Raw genomic sequence first — 16047 nt, 5'->3', positions numbered from 1 at the left:
AAAAGCTTTTAAAACAGTTTAGAAGCTCACAAAACATTTCAAGACAGTCAGAAAGCTACCAAAAGTTTCTAGAATCGTCTACAAGGTTTTAAATGCTTTAAAAGCAGTCCAGAATTTTCAATTTTCTTTAAACTGTCCAAACACTTTCCAAATGCCCCTAAAGTAGTCTAAAAAGGTTTTGAAACAGTACAGAAACTCCAAAATGCTTATCAAGCAGTCGAAAGCCTTCCAAAACGGTCTACAAGATTCCGAAAGCTTTTAGAATAGTCTTAAAGGCTTCCAAATGATCTTCAGCTAGTCTAGAAGCTCTCAAAAAATTTCAAGGCGATCTAAAAGCTTCCGAATACTTCTAAAGCAGTTTAAAAGCTTCCATAAGTTCCTACAACTGTCCATAAGTTTTCAAATGCTTTAAAAGCAGTCCAAAACCTTCAATGCTTTCTAAACTCTCCAGAAAACTTCCAAATGCTCCTAAAGTTATCTAAAAATATTTCAAAATACTACAGAAACTCCCAAATGCTTTCAAAAGCTTTTAAAACAGTTTAGAAGCTCACAAAACATTTCAAGACAGTCAGAAAGCTTCCAAAAGTTTCTAGAATCGTCTACAAGGTTTCAAATGCCTTAAAAGCAGTCCAGAACTTTCAATGCTCTTTAATCTGTCTAAGCACCTTCCAAATGCTCCTAAAGTAGTCTAAAAAGATTTTAAAACAGTACAGAAACTCCAAAATGCTTCTAAAGCAGTTGGAAGCCTTTCAAAATAGTCTACAAGCTTCCAAAAGCTTTTAGAACACTCTAAAGGCTTCCAAATTCTCTTCAACTAGTCTAGAAGCTTCCAAAAAATTTTAGGACCGTCTAAGAGTTTCCAAATGGCTCTAAAGCATTCCAGAACCTTCAACAGTCTTTAAATTATCCAAAAGCCTTACAAATGCTCCTCAAGAAGTTTTCAAAAAATGTCTAAAACTTGAACTCAAAAAAAGTAAAAAATTTTGAATCTCTGAAAGAATTTTGTGCTTTTTTACAGATTTTTTCTTTCACGATTTTAGTGCTTTGTAATCCGGACTTTACGTATCGCTAAGCTCACTAAGCTAAGGCATTTTTAGCTTAATTATTCAAGTTTTAGCTTGAAACAATACAGCACAATTTGAATTGATTTGAGTGTTGTAGTAAGATGAGCTTCTATTTGACAGGTGTTGTCATTCTCATTCCGGTTACACGCTTTACATTTTCCCTGTGGGACAATAAAGAGGGGAGCAACGTTCCATTCGGACATTCATCATAAAACTTTTACGTCGTTTTTCTCTACCGTTTCGTCCCTCGCCGGAAACAGCCTCTAATACGACGTTCGTGTCCCCGCAAGGTTTTGAGGGGAACGCCGCCTCCGGCCGGAATGCCATACGTGCTCGAAAATGTGCTTCCCACGACGATTTTTTTTGTCTCTCCTATAATTCCGAAATCGTCTCCCAACATATTCGTTATACCTTCTCGAAATTCGACCGAATCCACTTTGCGACCCTCCTTTATATACGTGACGATTCATAATTTACTCCTAACGATAGATGTCGGATGGAAACTTTGCCACTCATCGATATCCACTATTTTGCATGCATGGCGATGTTTTTGATTGAATTGTGGGGGAATAAATCAAAGACATTTATACATTGTGACAAACTGATACATTGCTTCTTACGTCACTAGTGGAATTTGTCCGTTGCGTATTTCCCATTGGAGTCGTAACGCAGAAGCAGAAAGCGGAAATCTGGTATTTTCTCTTAGAAAGAGTAAACGGGGAAATAGTTGACAAATCACGGCAGGAATACACGCTTCGTGGATTTAATGGTTGTATCTAGATTATCCATTTAAAGACTTACATCTTTCCCTCCCCGAACTAAGTTCGGTTATTCCTCTTTTCACCAATTAGACGATAGTCTCACAGTTAACACGTGACTGCGCTAATCGTACGCAATGAAGGGTCACGTGATAACAAGTTTGTCAACTATAGACGTATGGTCCATTTATTTTCCCGTGGCGGTTACGTCATAATTTGCCTTTCTTGTCTATTACATGCGTTCCGAGCGCGATAGAATTTTGACGTCATCTAATCGGCCGCCATTGTTGACGAAAAGTAAACAATGAGACATTTTTTTATTTTTTATGTAAATTTTACAATATTTTAAGGAGTATTTTGATTTAACTTGTTTTTAACTGCGATACTACGTGTGAGACTAGATAATGTGTGTGTGTTTCGGTAGTCAGTTTTGAAAATGCCACCTTCTTAATACACTTTACAACTATCAAGGGGCCCAGTGAAACATTCTGAAGGAACTAGAGTTTGTGGAACAGAAAAGTATGCCTTTTCTAATAGAAAACACTGTCACAATGAAACAGCCCATATATTTACTTACTCCCAAGAAGAGTTTTTAGAAGAACACTACAAAAACCAAGTTTATTCAAGCCAGTGGTTCTCGAAGAAACATGGATATAGAGTAAAGGTGTATATAGCAGAAGCTGACAAGGTGATTTACCTAATACTATAAAAAGGACTCTGGTAGAGGTATTAATAAGCTGCTAATACTAAATAGCTTATGTTTCAGGTAGTGCTTTGAAAGGGTCCAAATTGAAAAAGTCCCATTATCAATTGCTCTAAAAGACTCTAAACAAAAGGTGTTTGAAGCTATGGTTATAATGGTGTTGTCAAAATCCATATGCAGAGTGTTGGAAAAACAAATTTCTAATATGTTTCAGGTAATATTAGAAAGATACAAGGTAATACATAAATTTGATCAAATGCCATTATTTTGCAGAATCAGCCCTTATAAATTTTGCTGCATCTTCTCTTACTATAAGGTTAGAAACAGATGGTGCTACTGTTAAATACGTTTCCATCAGATAGTAGGTTAAATTACTATTTTAATTGTATTATTTACACATTATGAAATATACAAATAAAATCTTTAAAAAGTACACTCAAGTTTCTTTTTTATCTAAGAAGTCTAGTTTTCTTCATAAACAATCATAAAATTAGATAATTTCTTTAACCCAGGTACCTACCTTCTCTTACAATAAATTGAACTGAAATTGAAAAAACAAGTTAAATAAATCACATAACAAAACCAAATTGATATGTATTTAATGCTGGGTAAATTTACAAAATAAATAAGCAATCTATATCACAAAACCAAGAAGCAAGTTCTTAAAACACCAACAACTCAATTATAAGTTAAAACACTGCTTTAGGATTTAATAGTCCCTTTCCTTTCTTGCAAATTTTATGGAATAATTCTTGAAACGTTGGTATTGGGCTGTTAATGACTCGTTTGAATGCACCTATCTGTGATGTTCTTTCCAGATAATTTAAATTGAATGTTGTTGTTGTTCTCAAGCCAAAGTTTGATTGGAACTTTCCGCCTTTGTTTACCACCAAATGTTGCAAGTTTTCCAGTTTGGTGAAGAAAAATCTTAAATTCTACGAAGGTCTCGTAATGACAACACTAATTAATAAACTTAAACAACTCTAAATTAAGTTTTTATTTATTCTGTTTGTAGTTTTTGCTGTTTTTGAACTTTTTAAAATTCCTAACCTCAAAATGTTTACCCAACTGTCAGTTGGAAATATGCTCTATGTTGCCACATCTTCCACGAGCAGATGTGAACCTGGTGTATTGTTGGTTGCAGTAATAAACGGACCGATGAATTATTATACAGATTTCGAAAAAAAAAAGCATTTATTGCATGCAAAACATGTGAGATTCTTAGAATGTTTTTTTTCAAAACAATATAGTTTTCTCATTTTCATTTATAATTGCTTAATGAAAGATACATATTGTGAAGTTTAAAGGAGGAATTGGTAAATACGGCAACGTCCAAACAGGTGATTAAAAAGATGGATAGCCTAACTTGTAATAAACGACGTGCGTAAATTTCAATATGGCGGAGCACTTGATGACGTAACCGCAACGGGAAAAAAATGAACCATATTTTGGCGTCAGTGTTTACTAGAGTGTTTACAATCTCATTTTAACTCATTTTGATAATACAATATGGCCTATGTTGCTTAAAACTCGGGTTAATACTTTTGCCAAAATACGCCTTGTGTTAATTATTAGTCGTGACAGCTGGCAATGAACTCGAACCCTCCGTACCTGGACACAGCACGGTCACGTAAGTTTTGAACATTTGATCGATACAACGAGCTGGCGTCTGAAACCGAAAGAAAAACCGCCAACCTGATTACATCATTGACGTCCCCTTTTCATTCTTTACATTGTCTGCCATCCAAACAAAATGACGCAGATAAGGCGTTGTATTCACCTGTCCCATCGTCAGAACGATAATAAACGCGATAAAGCCGAAAGACACTTAAAGCGTCCATTTTTCTAACCGAAAACAGTCAGGATTAAACTATGTTGTAAACAATGTTTTTTCTACACTTTATTTCGCTTAACTACTTTTTGAGATACGAAGAAAAGAAGCGAGTTTTGGCTCATTTTGTACTATTTTTTATCTGTATTCTAATGGCGATTTAGCAAAATTGATGGGAGTTCAAATAGAAAATGTACAACCTTTCAAAAATTGACAATTTATACCCAAGAATATTAAACGGGGCACGTGACTTACAAGTAAACCCCAGACGGAAATTATGCAAATCTAGAGAGGTAGTTATGCGTTGATCTTCTGGATTTCGGACCGACTGGCTTTTATAGTAGACTTGCGAACCGCATCTGACATGGGTCGTTGTAATAATAAAGCTTTATTAAGTGGATCAGGTCCAACAGATTGGTGAGAGGAATTATGCTAAAAATTACGTGGCAACGTTGTATTCGAATGACATTTTCTAGTGACAGTAATGGCAAGTCAACGGGTGATAACTCATCTCAGCACCAGTGGGTAGTTTATGATTGGGTCTTTTTTTGAATCAATGATTTTGACAGGCATGTGACTGCTATTGTAAAACTATTATTATATTCAAAGGCACCAAAACTGTGACTGTATTTTGTACCAACCTTATCTTACGTTGTTGCTTAAAACTTAATAAAACACACATGAAAAGTTTCTGCTACTTGACTTCTTCAGTGGTACCGCCAAATTTGTGTACGACAATACAATTTTACAAAGTTACAAAAAATAAACAAAACAAAGTTACAAAACTCGCCGCCCTCATCGCTCTTAATTTCCTGGAGAACTAAAACTTTGAAAAATCGCCAAAAATTCTGTTTTCGATTTAGGACCTTTATTTTTCATTTACAATATAGTTTAGAATGTGTAGTATTCTGTGTAAAATTTTCATAATCCATATTCCTAAATTTAGAAGTTTTAAAAAATTATATATTATATAAGACTCGCAACCCTCATCGCTCTTTTAACTTCTTGGAGGAATGAAAATTTGAAAATTCCTCAAAAATTCAGTTTTAGAGTTAGGACCTTTATTTTTCTTAGACCATATAGTTTAGAGTGTGCAGTATACTGTGTAAAATTTTTATAATCCATATTCCTAAATTTAGAACTTTTAAAAAATTAGGCAAATCAATGCACGAAAACAAAGTTATAAAACTCGCAACCCTCATCACTCTTTTAACTTCCTGGAGTACTGAAAATTTGAAAAATCACCAAAAATTCAGTTTTAGAGTTAGGACCTTTATTTTTCTTTTACAATATAGTTTAGAGTGTGTAGTATACTGTGAAAAATATTCATAATCCATATTCCTAAATTTAGTAGTTTTAAGAAATTAGGCAAATTAATGCACGAAAACAAAGTTGTAAAACTCGCAATCATCATCGCTCTTTTAACTTCCTGGAGGACTGAAAATTTAAAAATTCCTCATCAATTCAGTTTTAGAGTTAGGACCTTCATTTTTCTTAGACCATATAGTTTAGAGTGTGTAGTATACTGTGTAAAATTTTCATAATCCATATTCCTAAATTTATTAGTTTTAAAAAATTTGGCAAATCAATGCACGAAAACAAAGTTATAAAACTCGCAACCCTCATCGCTCTTTTAACTTCCTGGAGGAAAAATCACCAAAAATTCAGTTTTAGAGTTAGGACCTTCATTTTTTTAAGACAATATAGTTTAGAATGTGTAGTATACTCTGTAAAATTTTCATAAAAACTCATATGCCTAAATTTAGCAAAAATTTAGTTTTAGAGAAGCAACTATTGGCACGTTTAATCCAAAAATAATCAACAAAATTGTCTAAAACAGTACAACAATGCGATAGTCCTTGTACTACACATGCTAATGGAAGAAAATACAATAAGTTGACACTTGGTGACTTGTTGAAAAATTGCTGACATTTGTCACGTGACTGTAGACTTTTTCGCGTGAAGAAAACTTTTGCGAAATGTTTAGTTCGTTTTCAGTGTTTATTTGTTTAAATACTAGACCAATAACAAAGTTACGTAACTAGCGCAGTGGATGAATTCTGAAAACTACGCAATATTTTCTTTAAAATAAGGTGCAAATCAATATTTTGACGGAAAATTCAAAATGGCGGCCTGCAACGCCGTTTTGTCTGTCATTTCTAGAAACTACGTGAAATTTTCTTTAAAATGAGGTGCAAGTCAATATTTTGACAGAAAATTCAAAATGGCGTCCCAGGCCGCCATTTTGTCTGTCATTTCTTGAAACTACGTTAAATTTCCATTACAATGAGGTGCAAGTCAATATTTTGAAAGGAAATTCAAAATGGCGGCCTGTAACGCCGTTTTGTCGGTCATTTCTAGAAACTACGTGAAATTTTCTTTAAAATGAGGTGCAAGTCAATATTTTGACAGAAAATTCAAAATGGCGTCCCAGGCCGCCATTTTGTCTGTCATTTCTTGAAACTACGTGAAATTTCCTTTACAATGAGGTGCAAGTCAACATATTGACAGAAAATTCAAAATGGCGTTCCAGGCCGCCATTTTGTCTGTCATTTCTAGAAACTACGTGAAATTTTCTTTAAAATGAGGTGCAAGTCAATATTTTGACAGAAAATTCAAAATGGCGTCCCAGGCCGCCATTTTGTCTGTCATTTCTAGAAACTATGTGAAATTTTCTTTAAAATGAGGTGCAAGTCAATATTTTGACAGAAAATTCAAAATGGCGTCCTAGGCCGCCATTTTGTCTGTCATTTCTTGAAACTACGTGAAATTTCCTTTACAATGAGGTGCAAGTCAATATTTTGAAAGGAAATTCAAAATGGCGGCCTGCAACGCCGTTTTGTCTGTCATTTCTAGAAACTACGTGAATTTTTCTTTAAAATGAGGTGTAAGTCAATATATTGACAGAAAATTCCAAATGGCGTCCCAGTCCGCCATTTTGTCTGTCATTTCTTGAAACTACGTGAAATTTTCTTTAAAATGAGGTGCAAGTCAATATTCTGACAGAAAATTCAAAATGGCGTCCCAGGCCGCCATTTTGTCTGCCATTTCTAGAAACTACGTGAAATTTCCTTTACAATGCAAGTCAATATTTTGAAAGGAAATTCAAAATGGCGGCATGCAACGTAGTTTTGGTTGTCATTTCTAGAAACTACGTGAAATTTTCTTTAAAATGAGGTGCAAGTCAATATTTTGACAGAAAATTCAAAATGGCGTCCCAGGCCGCCATTTTGTCTGTCATTTCTTGAAACTACCTGAAATTTCCTTTACAATGAGGTGCAAGTCAATATTTTGAAAGAAAATTCAAAATGGCGGCATGCAACGTAGTTTTGGTTGTCATTTCTAGAAACTACGTGAAATTTTCTTTAAAATGAGGTGCAAGTCAATATTTTGACAGAAAATTCAAAATGGCGTCCCAGGCCGCCATTTTGTCTGTCATTTCTTGAAACTACCTGAAATTTCCTTTACAATGAGGTGCAAGTCAATATTTTGAAAGAAAATTCAAAATGGCGGCATGCAACGTAGTTTTGGTTGTCATTTCTAGAAACTACGTGAAATTTTTTTTAAAATGAGGTGCAAGTCAATATTTTGACAGAAAATTCAAAATGGCGTCCCAGGCCGCCATTTTGTCTGTCATTTCTTGAAACTACCTGAAATTTCCTTTACAATGAGGTGCAAGTCAATATTTTGAAGGAAAATTCAAAATGGCGGCTTGCAACGCCGTTTTGTCTGTCATTTCTAGAAACTACGTGAAATTTTCTTTACAATGAGGTGCAAGTCAATATTTTGAAAGGAAATTCAAAATGGAGGCCTGGAACGCCATTTTGTCGTCTCTCATTTGATTGAGCAATCCTTTACTGTTTACCGTCCTTGATTTTCGCCTACTATATTTTTTATTAGAATTTCTGTCTTTGTCTCGCGCATGCAATTATCTATGTTGCTCTGTCAGTTAGTTTTCCTACGACCAGTTTTACTTTTACCACACCCTGTATAAACCAGTTCATTCCTACATAAAAAATTCATACTGTATCAACAGTGTGCTTCTCAACAAATATGGCGGCTCCCATTTGAACTGTCAATTGATATGACAATGTAGCTGGAGAGGGAATGGCAAAAGCTTCCAAAGCCATTTAAAATAGGGGTGAACTTTTTCGATTTCGTCCATGAACTGAAATAAGTGGATTTTGTACCTTATGGGGCCCGGGAAAAATGTAACCAAGCAAAAACACCCCCTGGAAATTCGGTATAATTTTCTTTTATATTCCGGCCCGGTTCCCAACGGACCGAACACACATACAGTCGACGTTTCGGGTCTTTGGTTTTTAGTTTATGCCGTGACGGCATCGGATCCAACGGAAAATTGAAACCTGACGCGACAACAAACCCCACATTACATTGTATGCTTTTCCACTTTTCATAAAGTTTACCTGATTTTTCCAACGAAACGTAATTCCAACCGATTGGCGTGCAAACAATTCTCGAAATTGTTCGCCCCGAATATTTCTAATTGTTTGCCGACTTCCTCTGCAATGCAGAAAATTCAGCGCCGTCTATACTAATATGTGTGTGTCTGTGTGTGTAACAAATATGTTTTAGAAACGTCCTGCCCCTACTACAGAGTTTGAGACAAACGAACGTTTGACGAGGGTTTGGGAGCAATTAAGCTTAATTAGTCGGTCAAGAAACTGACTTGTTTACAAATCATTTCCTGTTCCGCACAGAGGGAAGAAAAAGTTTGTTTTCGTTGACTCTTTAAGATGAGGCAAAAGTGTACATATTAAGCCACAAAACTTTGCGGATTATTCCAAGGACCAAACTTGCGTCCGATTTGCATGGAAATTGAAACTTAGACTTAACTTGTTCGTCGGTTATTAAGTTACATGCAAGCCAGAGGTGAAAAAGTCGCGAAAGCGACCTCTGAGTTTCGCGACGCGATTTAATAAACGTCAAACGAGAATCGTTCCCCTTTTAAGTTTAATACCCTACTTAACTGAACTGAACAGCTTACGGTAAATAGATTGTGTCTGTCATTGTGAATAGTCACGCCTTAAATAACTTGTTGTTTTAGTGTGGTATCATACTTACTAATACTAATAAAGCGATACAGGAAGAGAGTTCTAAAATTATGTTAATCACAGTTATACAGTACGTCAAATTCAGGGAATAATTTTTCAGAAAAATGCTCGTGTTCTTTTAAAAATTTTAGGAAATTAGCCAGCACAATTATTTCAACAAATTCTTCTGCTTTTCTCTTGAAAAATCTGGATAATTACCAGCACAAACATTTCAACAGATTCTTCCACTCTTCTTTTGAAAATGTTGGGCATTTAATATTTCAACACATTCTTCTCTTGAAAATTCTGATGAATTGCCAGCACAATTTTATCAACACATTCTTCTACTCTTATCTTAAAAATTCTGAAATACTTAACCAGCTCTATGGTGTTAACTAATTTTTCTACTCATTTTTAAAAAATTCCGGACAATTTCTAGCACAATTATTTTGAGAAATTCTTCTGCTCTTTTCTTGAAAGTACTGGACAATTGCGTTATCCACACATTCTTCCGTTCTTCTTTTGAACATTTTTCGCAGTTAGCCAGCACAACCTTTTCTACATATTCTTCCGCTCTTTTTTTGAGAATTCTGGACAATTGCCATCGCAAACATTTCAATACATTCTTCCACTCTTAGTTTGAAAATTCTGGACAATTAGCCAGCACAATCACTTCGATACATTCTTACACTCTTCTTTTCAAATTTTGGGCAGTTAACCAGCTTAAGTCAAAATGGCTTTAGTTTCAAAGAGTATTTAATCTAAATTATATGACACGTGTGTTATATTATTTACAAACGGGCATTTTTTGATGAAAAAATTTGATATACATGGTTTTTACGTAAGTTCTGGGTATTTTTTATGTAGCATATCCTATGTCGATATTCAGCTGTTTTCGAGGTTGAAAAATATAACATGTTTTATTGAAAATTGTGTTCAATAATAATGAAAAACAGTAATTAAAAATTTAAATTATATAAAATTTAAAAAAAAATAAAATATTTTTTTCTTTTATTATTAAATTAAATTCCTAATTTGAGCAGAGCGTATTCGTGCACTTTTTCCAAAAGTTTTTCATAACTTGCTTATTTGACAGTTGACGACCAAAAGTGATTGAAGTGAAAAGATAGCCCAGATCGTAAGCTTTCCAAAAATATGCTCATTTAAGTTAATCGGTTGCACCGTTTGGCCGCTAGAGGCCGTCAAAATCAAGCTTAACAAACCTTCAAGTTGATTTAACCACTTTTACTTTAACCTAAAATAATCCAATTATTTGAACAGGTACGACAAAAAGTCACTGAAGGTAAAATATTGTCCAGACCAAAGACTTTTCAACGGTGTATTCAAAAAAGGGCATTGGTGTGATTGTTTCACCGCTAGAGGGCGTCAAAGTGATTTTTGCTTTTTACTAAATTTTGAGATATTTCCCGGAAATTAAAAATTGTTTTTCACTTAATCTGAGACACCTTGTAACACCCTGACATCCATTTTGCCCCAACTGTCACGGTTTTAGGGATGACCTGACAATTATGTCAATTTGGACAGTTTTCACTGCGTGGCACCGCAAAAAATGTCATTTATACAAATTACATTTTTGTATCGTTAACCTGAAGGAATTTAGGTTTAGGCAGTGGAAGTTTATTTTAAAAATTTTTCTCTAAATAAATTTAAAATTTCTTGACAATTTTTGTTTTTAATTTTTCAAGAACAAACGGTGCCTGGTACCAAAAAAGATCATTGAAAGTAAAAGTTGCATTCCTTCTAGGTACGTTTGTGGTAATAATCTCAAACCTCTAACTTGAAACGTTTCTGAGATATTTAGCAAAAACTACAAAAAAACTAAGTCAACTTTGACGTCCTCTAGCGGCCGAACCGGGAAACTTAGCCGTGTTCGCTGAACGTCACGTGAGACCACCATTCATTAGCTTTCTTCTGTTATACGGCTCGTATATAATAAGATGGTTCAAATAAGCGAGTTATTCACGATTTTCTGGATAAGTGCACGAAAATGTTGCTCAAATTAGGAATTTCTGTTCGATTTGAGGGTCGGCCAACCAAGACTGCTAAAGGAAAAACAGTTGAGGATCGATACAGACATTTTACATCAAGCAGGCCTAGAATTTGACATAGATTTCGAAATTCAATTTTTTAAATTTGGAACACCCTGTATATCTAATTTTCTTTCTTTCTCTTTTCTGAAAGATAATTCCCTGAATTTTAACTGAATTTATTCCATACTTTATGGACCCACTGTATAAGATTAAAGAATGGGAAGTAACGGGTGTTCAATAATTGTTATGGTCGTAGTTGGCTGTGGTTCTCTCGTTCTAGCATGAACGTAGTCACCGCCTACTATACTAGAAAGCCTAGAAGGTGCTTGTCAAAAATTCCAATATGGCGGGAATAGCGGTGACAGTTTGTATTGTGGAAATGAGTTTTTTGTGGGTTAGATGAATTTTTACGGTTTAAAATCAAGACTTGAGGTTATTTGCGTAAGTTATTTTTGTTTACTGCCGTTCATAAGTTTTTCAAGCCACATTGTAACAGCAATTCAGGAAAAAGCCCAACCAAGTTTTTTACTTTACAAAAATCCGGATTTAACTCAACAGTGGTTGAACACTTTGAAGTGGGATGATTTTACTCCAACACTATACTCAATGGTAGGTACAAGTGCTTTCTAGTACAGTAAACTTATTAGGTACTTGTTACATGCACAGGTATGCGAGTTACATTTTAAAGCATCCTTCATTGTGAGAGCAACAAAAATAATTTTAAATGAATGTTTTTGATAATAATATAACAAACAGTTATCAGGTTTGCTTACCTAGTTTCAAGGATTTACAGATTTTCTTACATTGAACAGTGTTTAAACTAGTTTGCTGTGTGTTGTACTTTCCAAGACAAATGTTCTAACCAATTTGTTTAGGCTGGACTTGATTGTGTATAAAAAGCTCTATCTATACATATCTGGATCAGGAATGAACCTTTCTTTGATTTTTCACCCACAACTTGCAATCAACTACACGAAATAATAAAGAAAAACATATTGCTTACTGCATCTGCATAGGTTTGTTTATAAAACGAAAACCGCTAACGCCGCCATTAAAAGTAACATTTTAGGCTTTCTAGTATAGAGGGCGGTGAACCGGCGGATTGACAGCTGTCATATATAATTGTTTGCAACGTTATCTAAGACGTACGCTTTTTGTGACAATTGCCATCCATAGGCGACCTGACCATAACAATTATCGAACACCCGTTATAATGTCAGTTAGTAATCTAGTGGACAAATTTAGAGAAACGTTTGACAACATTGCAGGCAAAATTCTGCCTACTCGAACTTTTTAGTGTTTTAGTGTTACTACATCTGTATATTTTTTAAAACAAACCTAACAAGACCAAACCAATGAACTAGAAACTATTGGAACAGGATCATAAACGTCTAAAAGTGAAAGAGCCTGCCATAAAAAGCCCTAGAAACGGTTGTAAGCGAAAAGGCCGTAATAACTTTTGCGCAATGACAGTTTAAATGACCCCACGTCTGTCTGAACGACCCTTTAAAAATAACTTCGATTCCCGTTTTATTATCTTTTATAGATTACGACGCGGACAGGGTCAATTTATTAATTCGGACACCTTAGTCCGAGTGCGAAATCTTAACCGGCAGACCATTACTCATCCCCTTTTAACTCAGTTGCTCACCGGTCTTGACGAAAAACATACCTAAAAATTCATGACGCTCCGGACCTCTTCAGCGTCTCAGTCATTTATCTTTATTCGTCTTTGTTTCACACGTTCGAGCTTTGACAAATGTTATATAGAGGCTGACAATCTCTCCGAGATATTACTCCATAAAACCAGCGCACCCTCCGGTTTTTGCCTTTTTACTTACACACCCCGACATTCATTCCCTCGCTAACGAAATTTATACCTTTTACTGTTTCGCGGATTTATTACGTGTCCTTTCCAATCACGTTACCGTTCCAATTCAATGTGTGTGTGTGACGTTTTAACGAATCCAATCACGTACAGGCTGACGTTCAATGTCAAGAAAAACCAGTATCAGTGGCGTCATCTGTACGGACATTAAATCATTAGAGAACTGAACCGTACGCATATTACCACAGAGCATATTACTCTCCCGTACACGTCATATGTACAAGAGTTATAGTCCGATTGGTTAATAATCGAAACTGCGTTAGCGATAATTAAATCGGAATTTATTATTAGCTGACATATACGCGATTACTGACCATTTGTACGTGCTTTTCAGATATACAGGGCGGACCCGTGCGAGTTTTGTCTCTGTCTGGACGGTGAAATGTTTTGCTGGTGGCAGGATTGTCCGCCCGCCATGGAAGGACCCTGCAAGAACCAAGGACCTTTTACACCCTGCAGTAAGTACGACTTTTGATAGTAAAATAGAAACGTGAAAACAATTTTATTTTGTTATAACTTGTGAATCATCACAGCACTGTTCGTAGTGTCTGATTTGTCAAAAAAAAGCAGCAACTGAGTGAGAGAGAGCGCGCTAGCCCTCAACTGATCGCTTAGCAAAACGAATACACTTTACAAATGTCAACGTGCAACGCTCTCATTTAGCACACTTACAACACTTAACAAATTTGTTTTCCCTTTTTTAACAGTTGTATGATGGCAAAAATGTGTGAAAACACTGGAAACCAAATCAGGACATTCAATACTACAGGCAGGTCTTTCTTTTCGGAAAATTGCTCGAAATGGAAAAGTGGAAAAACACCAACATAACCCTAGAATTGTATATAATGATTTAAATGCAATGAATGTGACAAGAATGGATGTCCACGATATGCAACGCCCTCTCTCGGACCGCATGTTTAACGTTGGCCAGTTCTTACAATTAGTCACCGCCCTCTATACTAGAAAGCCTAAAATGTCACTTTTAATGGCGACGTTAGCGGTTTTTGTTTTGTACACAAACTTATGCAGATGCAGTAGAAAATATGTTTTTTTTTTATTTTGTTCGTGTAGTTGATTAGAAGTTGTGAGTGAAAAATCAAAGAACGCTTCATTCCTGATCCAGATATGTATAGATATGGCTTTTTATACCCAATAAAGTCCAGCCAAAGCAAGTTTGGTTAGAACCCTTTGTCCTGGAAAGTACAACAAACTAATGTGAAAACTGCTCAATCAAATAAAATTTGGAAATCCTTGAAGCTAGGTAAGCAAAACTGGTAAATGGGTTTTATATTATTACCAAAACCTTTCTTTTAAAACGTAAATGTGCCAATAGGACTTCTAAAAGCTGTCCTGTTTCTTCAGAGTAAACCTTTGTTGCTCTCAAAATGTAACTCACATACCTATGTATGTAAGAGGCAATATGTTTACTGAATGAGAAAGCATATTGTACTTACCACTGAGTATTGTGTTGGAGTAAAATCATTCCAGTTCAAAGCTTTCAACCACTGTTGGGTTCGAGCAGAGTCTTTTGGAAAGTAAAAGACTGACACTTTTGGGCCTTTCACCAAATTGCTTTTACAATTTGGCAAACAACAAGTGGACGGCATATTGTAGAGGCAATAGAATTTAAGTTAAAAAACCAACAACAAATTATAGAACAATGAAGGAACAATAACAATAGTGATAACACAATAAAATGGACACAAACTACACTTTCACTAGAACAATAAACATATAAACAACAATATATAATAGCAAACAAAAATTACTTTGGCAAGTAATCCCAAGTCTTGACTTTAAACCTTAAAAAATAATTTAATCATCGAAAAACTCAATTTCCACAATACAAACAAATGCAAACTGTCAACCACTATTTCGGCCATATTGGATTTTTTGGCATGCACCTTCTTGGCTTTCTTGTACAGAGGGCGGTGTTTCACGATATGCAACAGTCTCTCTCGGACCGCATGTTTAACGTTTGCCAGTTCTTACAATTAGCCCTTTTCTTTCGGTTTGTGATTTCGGATCCAAACGCGTTATATGATTCAAAAGTCACGTGACCTCTATCTGATTTTATAATCATGATGTCATGTGATTTTTACATCAGAACGCTTTTGGATCCAAAATCATGGATCGAAAGAATGCGGCTATTTAATTTAGTGGGTGTCAAATCTTTGACAGACTTTAGTAATTTGTTTTTTGAAATACCAAAACTGATTAACTATTTAAATAACTCGTTTATAATAATTATCAAGTAAATATTTCTTATGCAGAGTAAATCGAAAGGAACAAGCGAAGTCAATCAGTGCGACGTAAATTCCAATTTGTATTCTCGACAATTTGCAAGTAAAACAAGAAATTTACATTTTGAGTCGTTTTAAAAATAAGTTGTTTCCTTCGATCGTTTTTGACTTTCCGATAAATCTCAGTGTTCTCTCAGTGACCGTTCCAGTGGCGCCCACATTCAAACCGACGCTCGGCGCCCCCCAAACGACGAACGGAGAACTACGCAAATCGTCCGGAACCACGACAACGTTGCCAAACAACCACGAATTGACGAGTATTCATGACGACAACAGTTACTCATCCACAGTAACCGAGGAGGACAAGGAAATGGTGCAGAGCAGTACTGAAACGGAAAGTACGACCAATGAAGCGGAACCAAAAAATTGCATCGTCATGGGTAAGTACGGACTAC

The 16047-nt window shown here is 35.4% G+C and overlaps 1 protein-coding gene and 1 long non-coding RNA gene across 3 annotated transcripts in view; both read left to right on the top strand.

Annotated features, from left to right (window-relative positions):
* LOC145735716 (uncharacterized) overlaps positions 1-16047 on the top strand; it is a 150678-nt gene that overhangs the window by 131305 nt on the left and 3326 nt on the right. For both annotated transcript variants that reach the window (XM_081989716.1, XM_081989725.1), the window contains exons 3-4: positions 13684-13807; positions 15790-16032. In XM_081989716.1, the coding sequence (XP_081845842.1) occupies positions 13684-13807; positions 15790-16032 (367 nt within the window). The remainder of the gene's footprint in view (positions 1-13683; positions 13808-15789; positions 16033-16047) is intronic.
* Positions 474-2949, top strand: LOC145735816 (uncharacterized). Its single transcript, XR_014179767.1, has 3 exons — positions 474-2510; positions 2589-2739; positions 2799-2949. It is a non-coding gene; the product is annotated as an uncharacterized LOC145735816 (long non-coding RNA).

The sequence above is a fragment of the Ips typographus genome, linkage group LG1 (assembly GCF_016097725.1).
Source record: "Ips typographus isolate SLU linkage group LG1, UJ_Ityp_2.0, whole genome shotgun sequence".
NCBI lineage: Eukaryota > Metazoa > Arthropoda > Insecta > Coleoptera > Curculionidae > Ips > Ips typographus.
The sequence above is the reverse complement of the archived record's forward strand: the minus strand, read 5'-3'. Positions and strand labels throughout refer to the sequence as shown.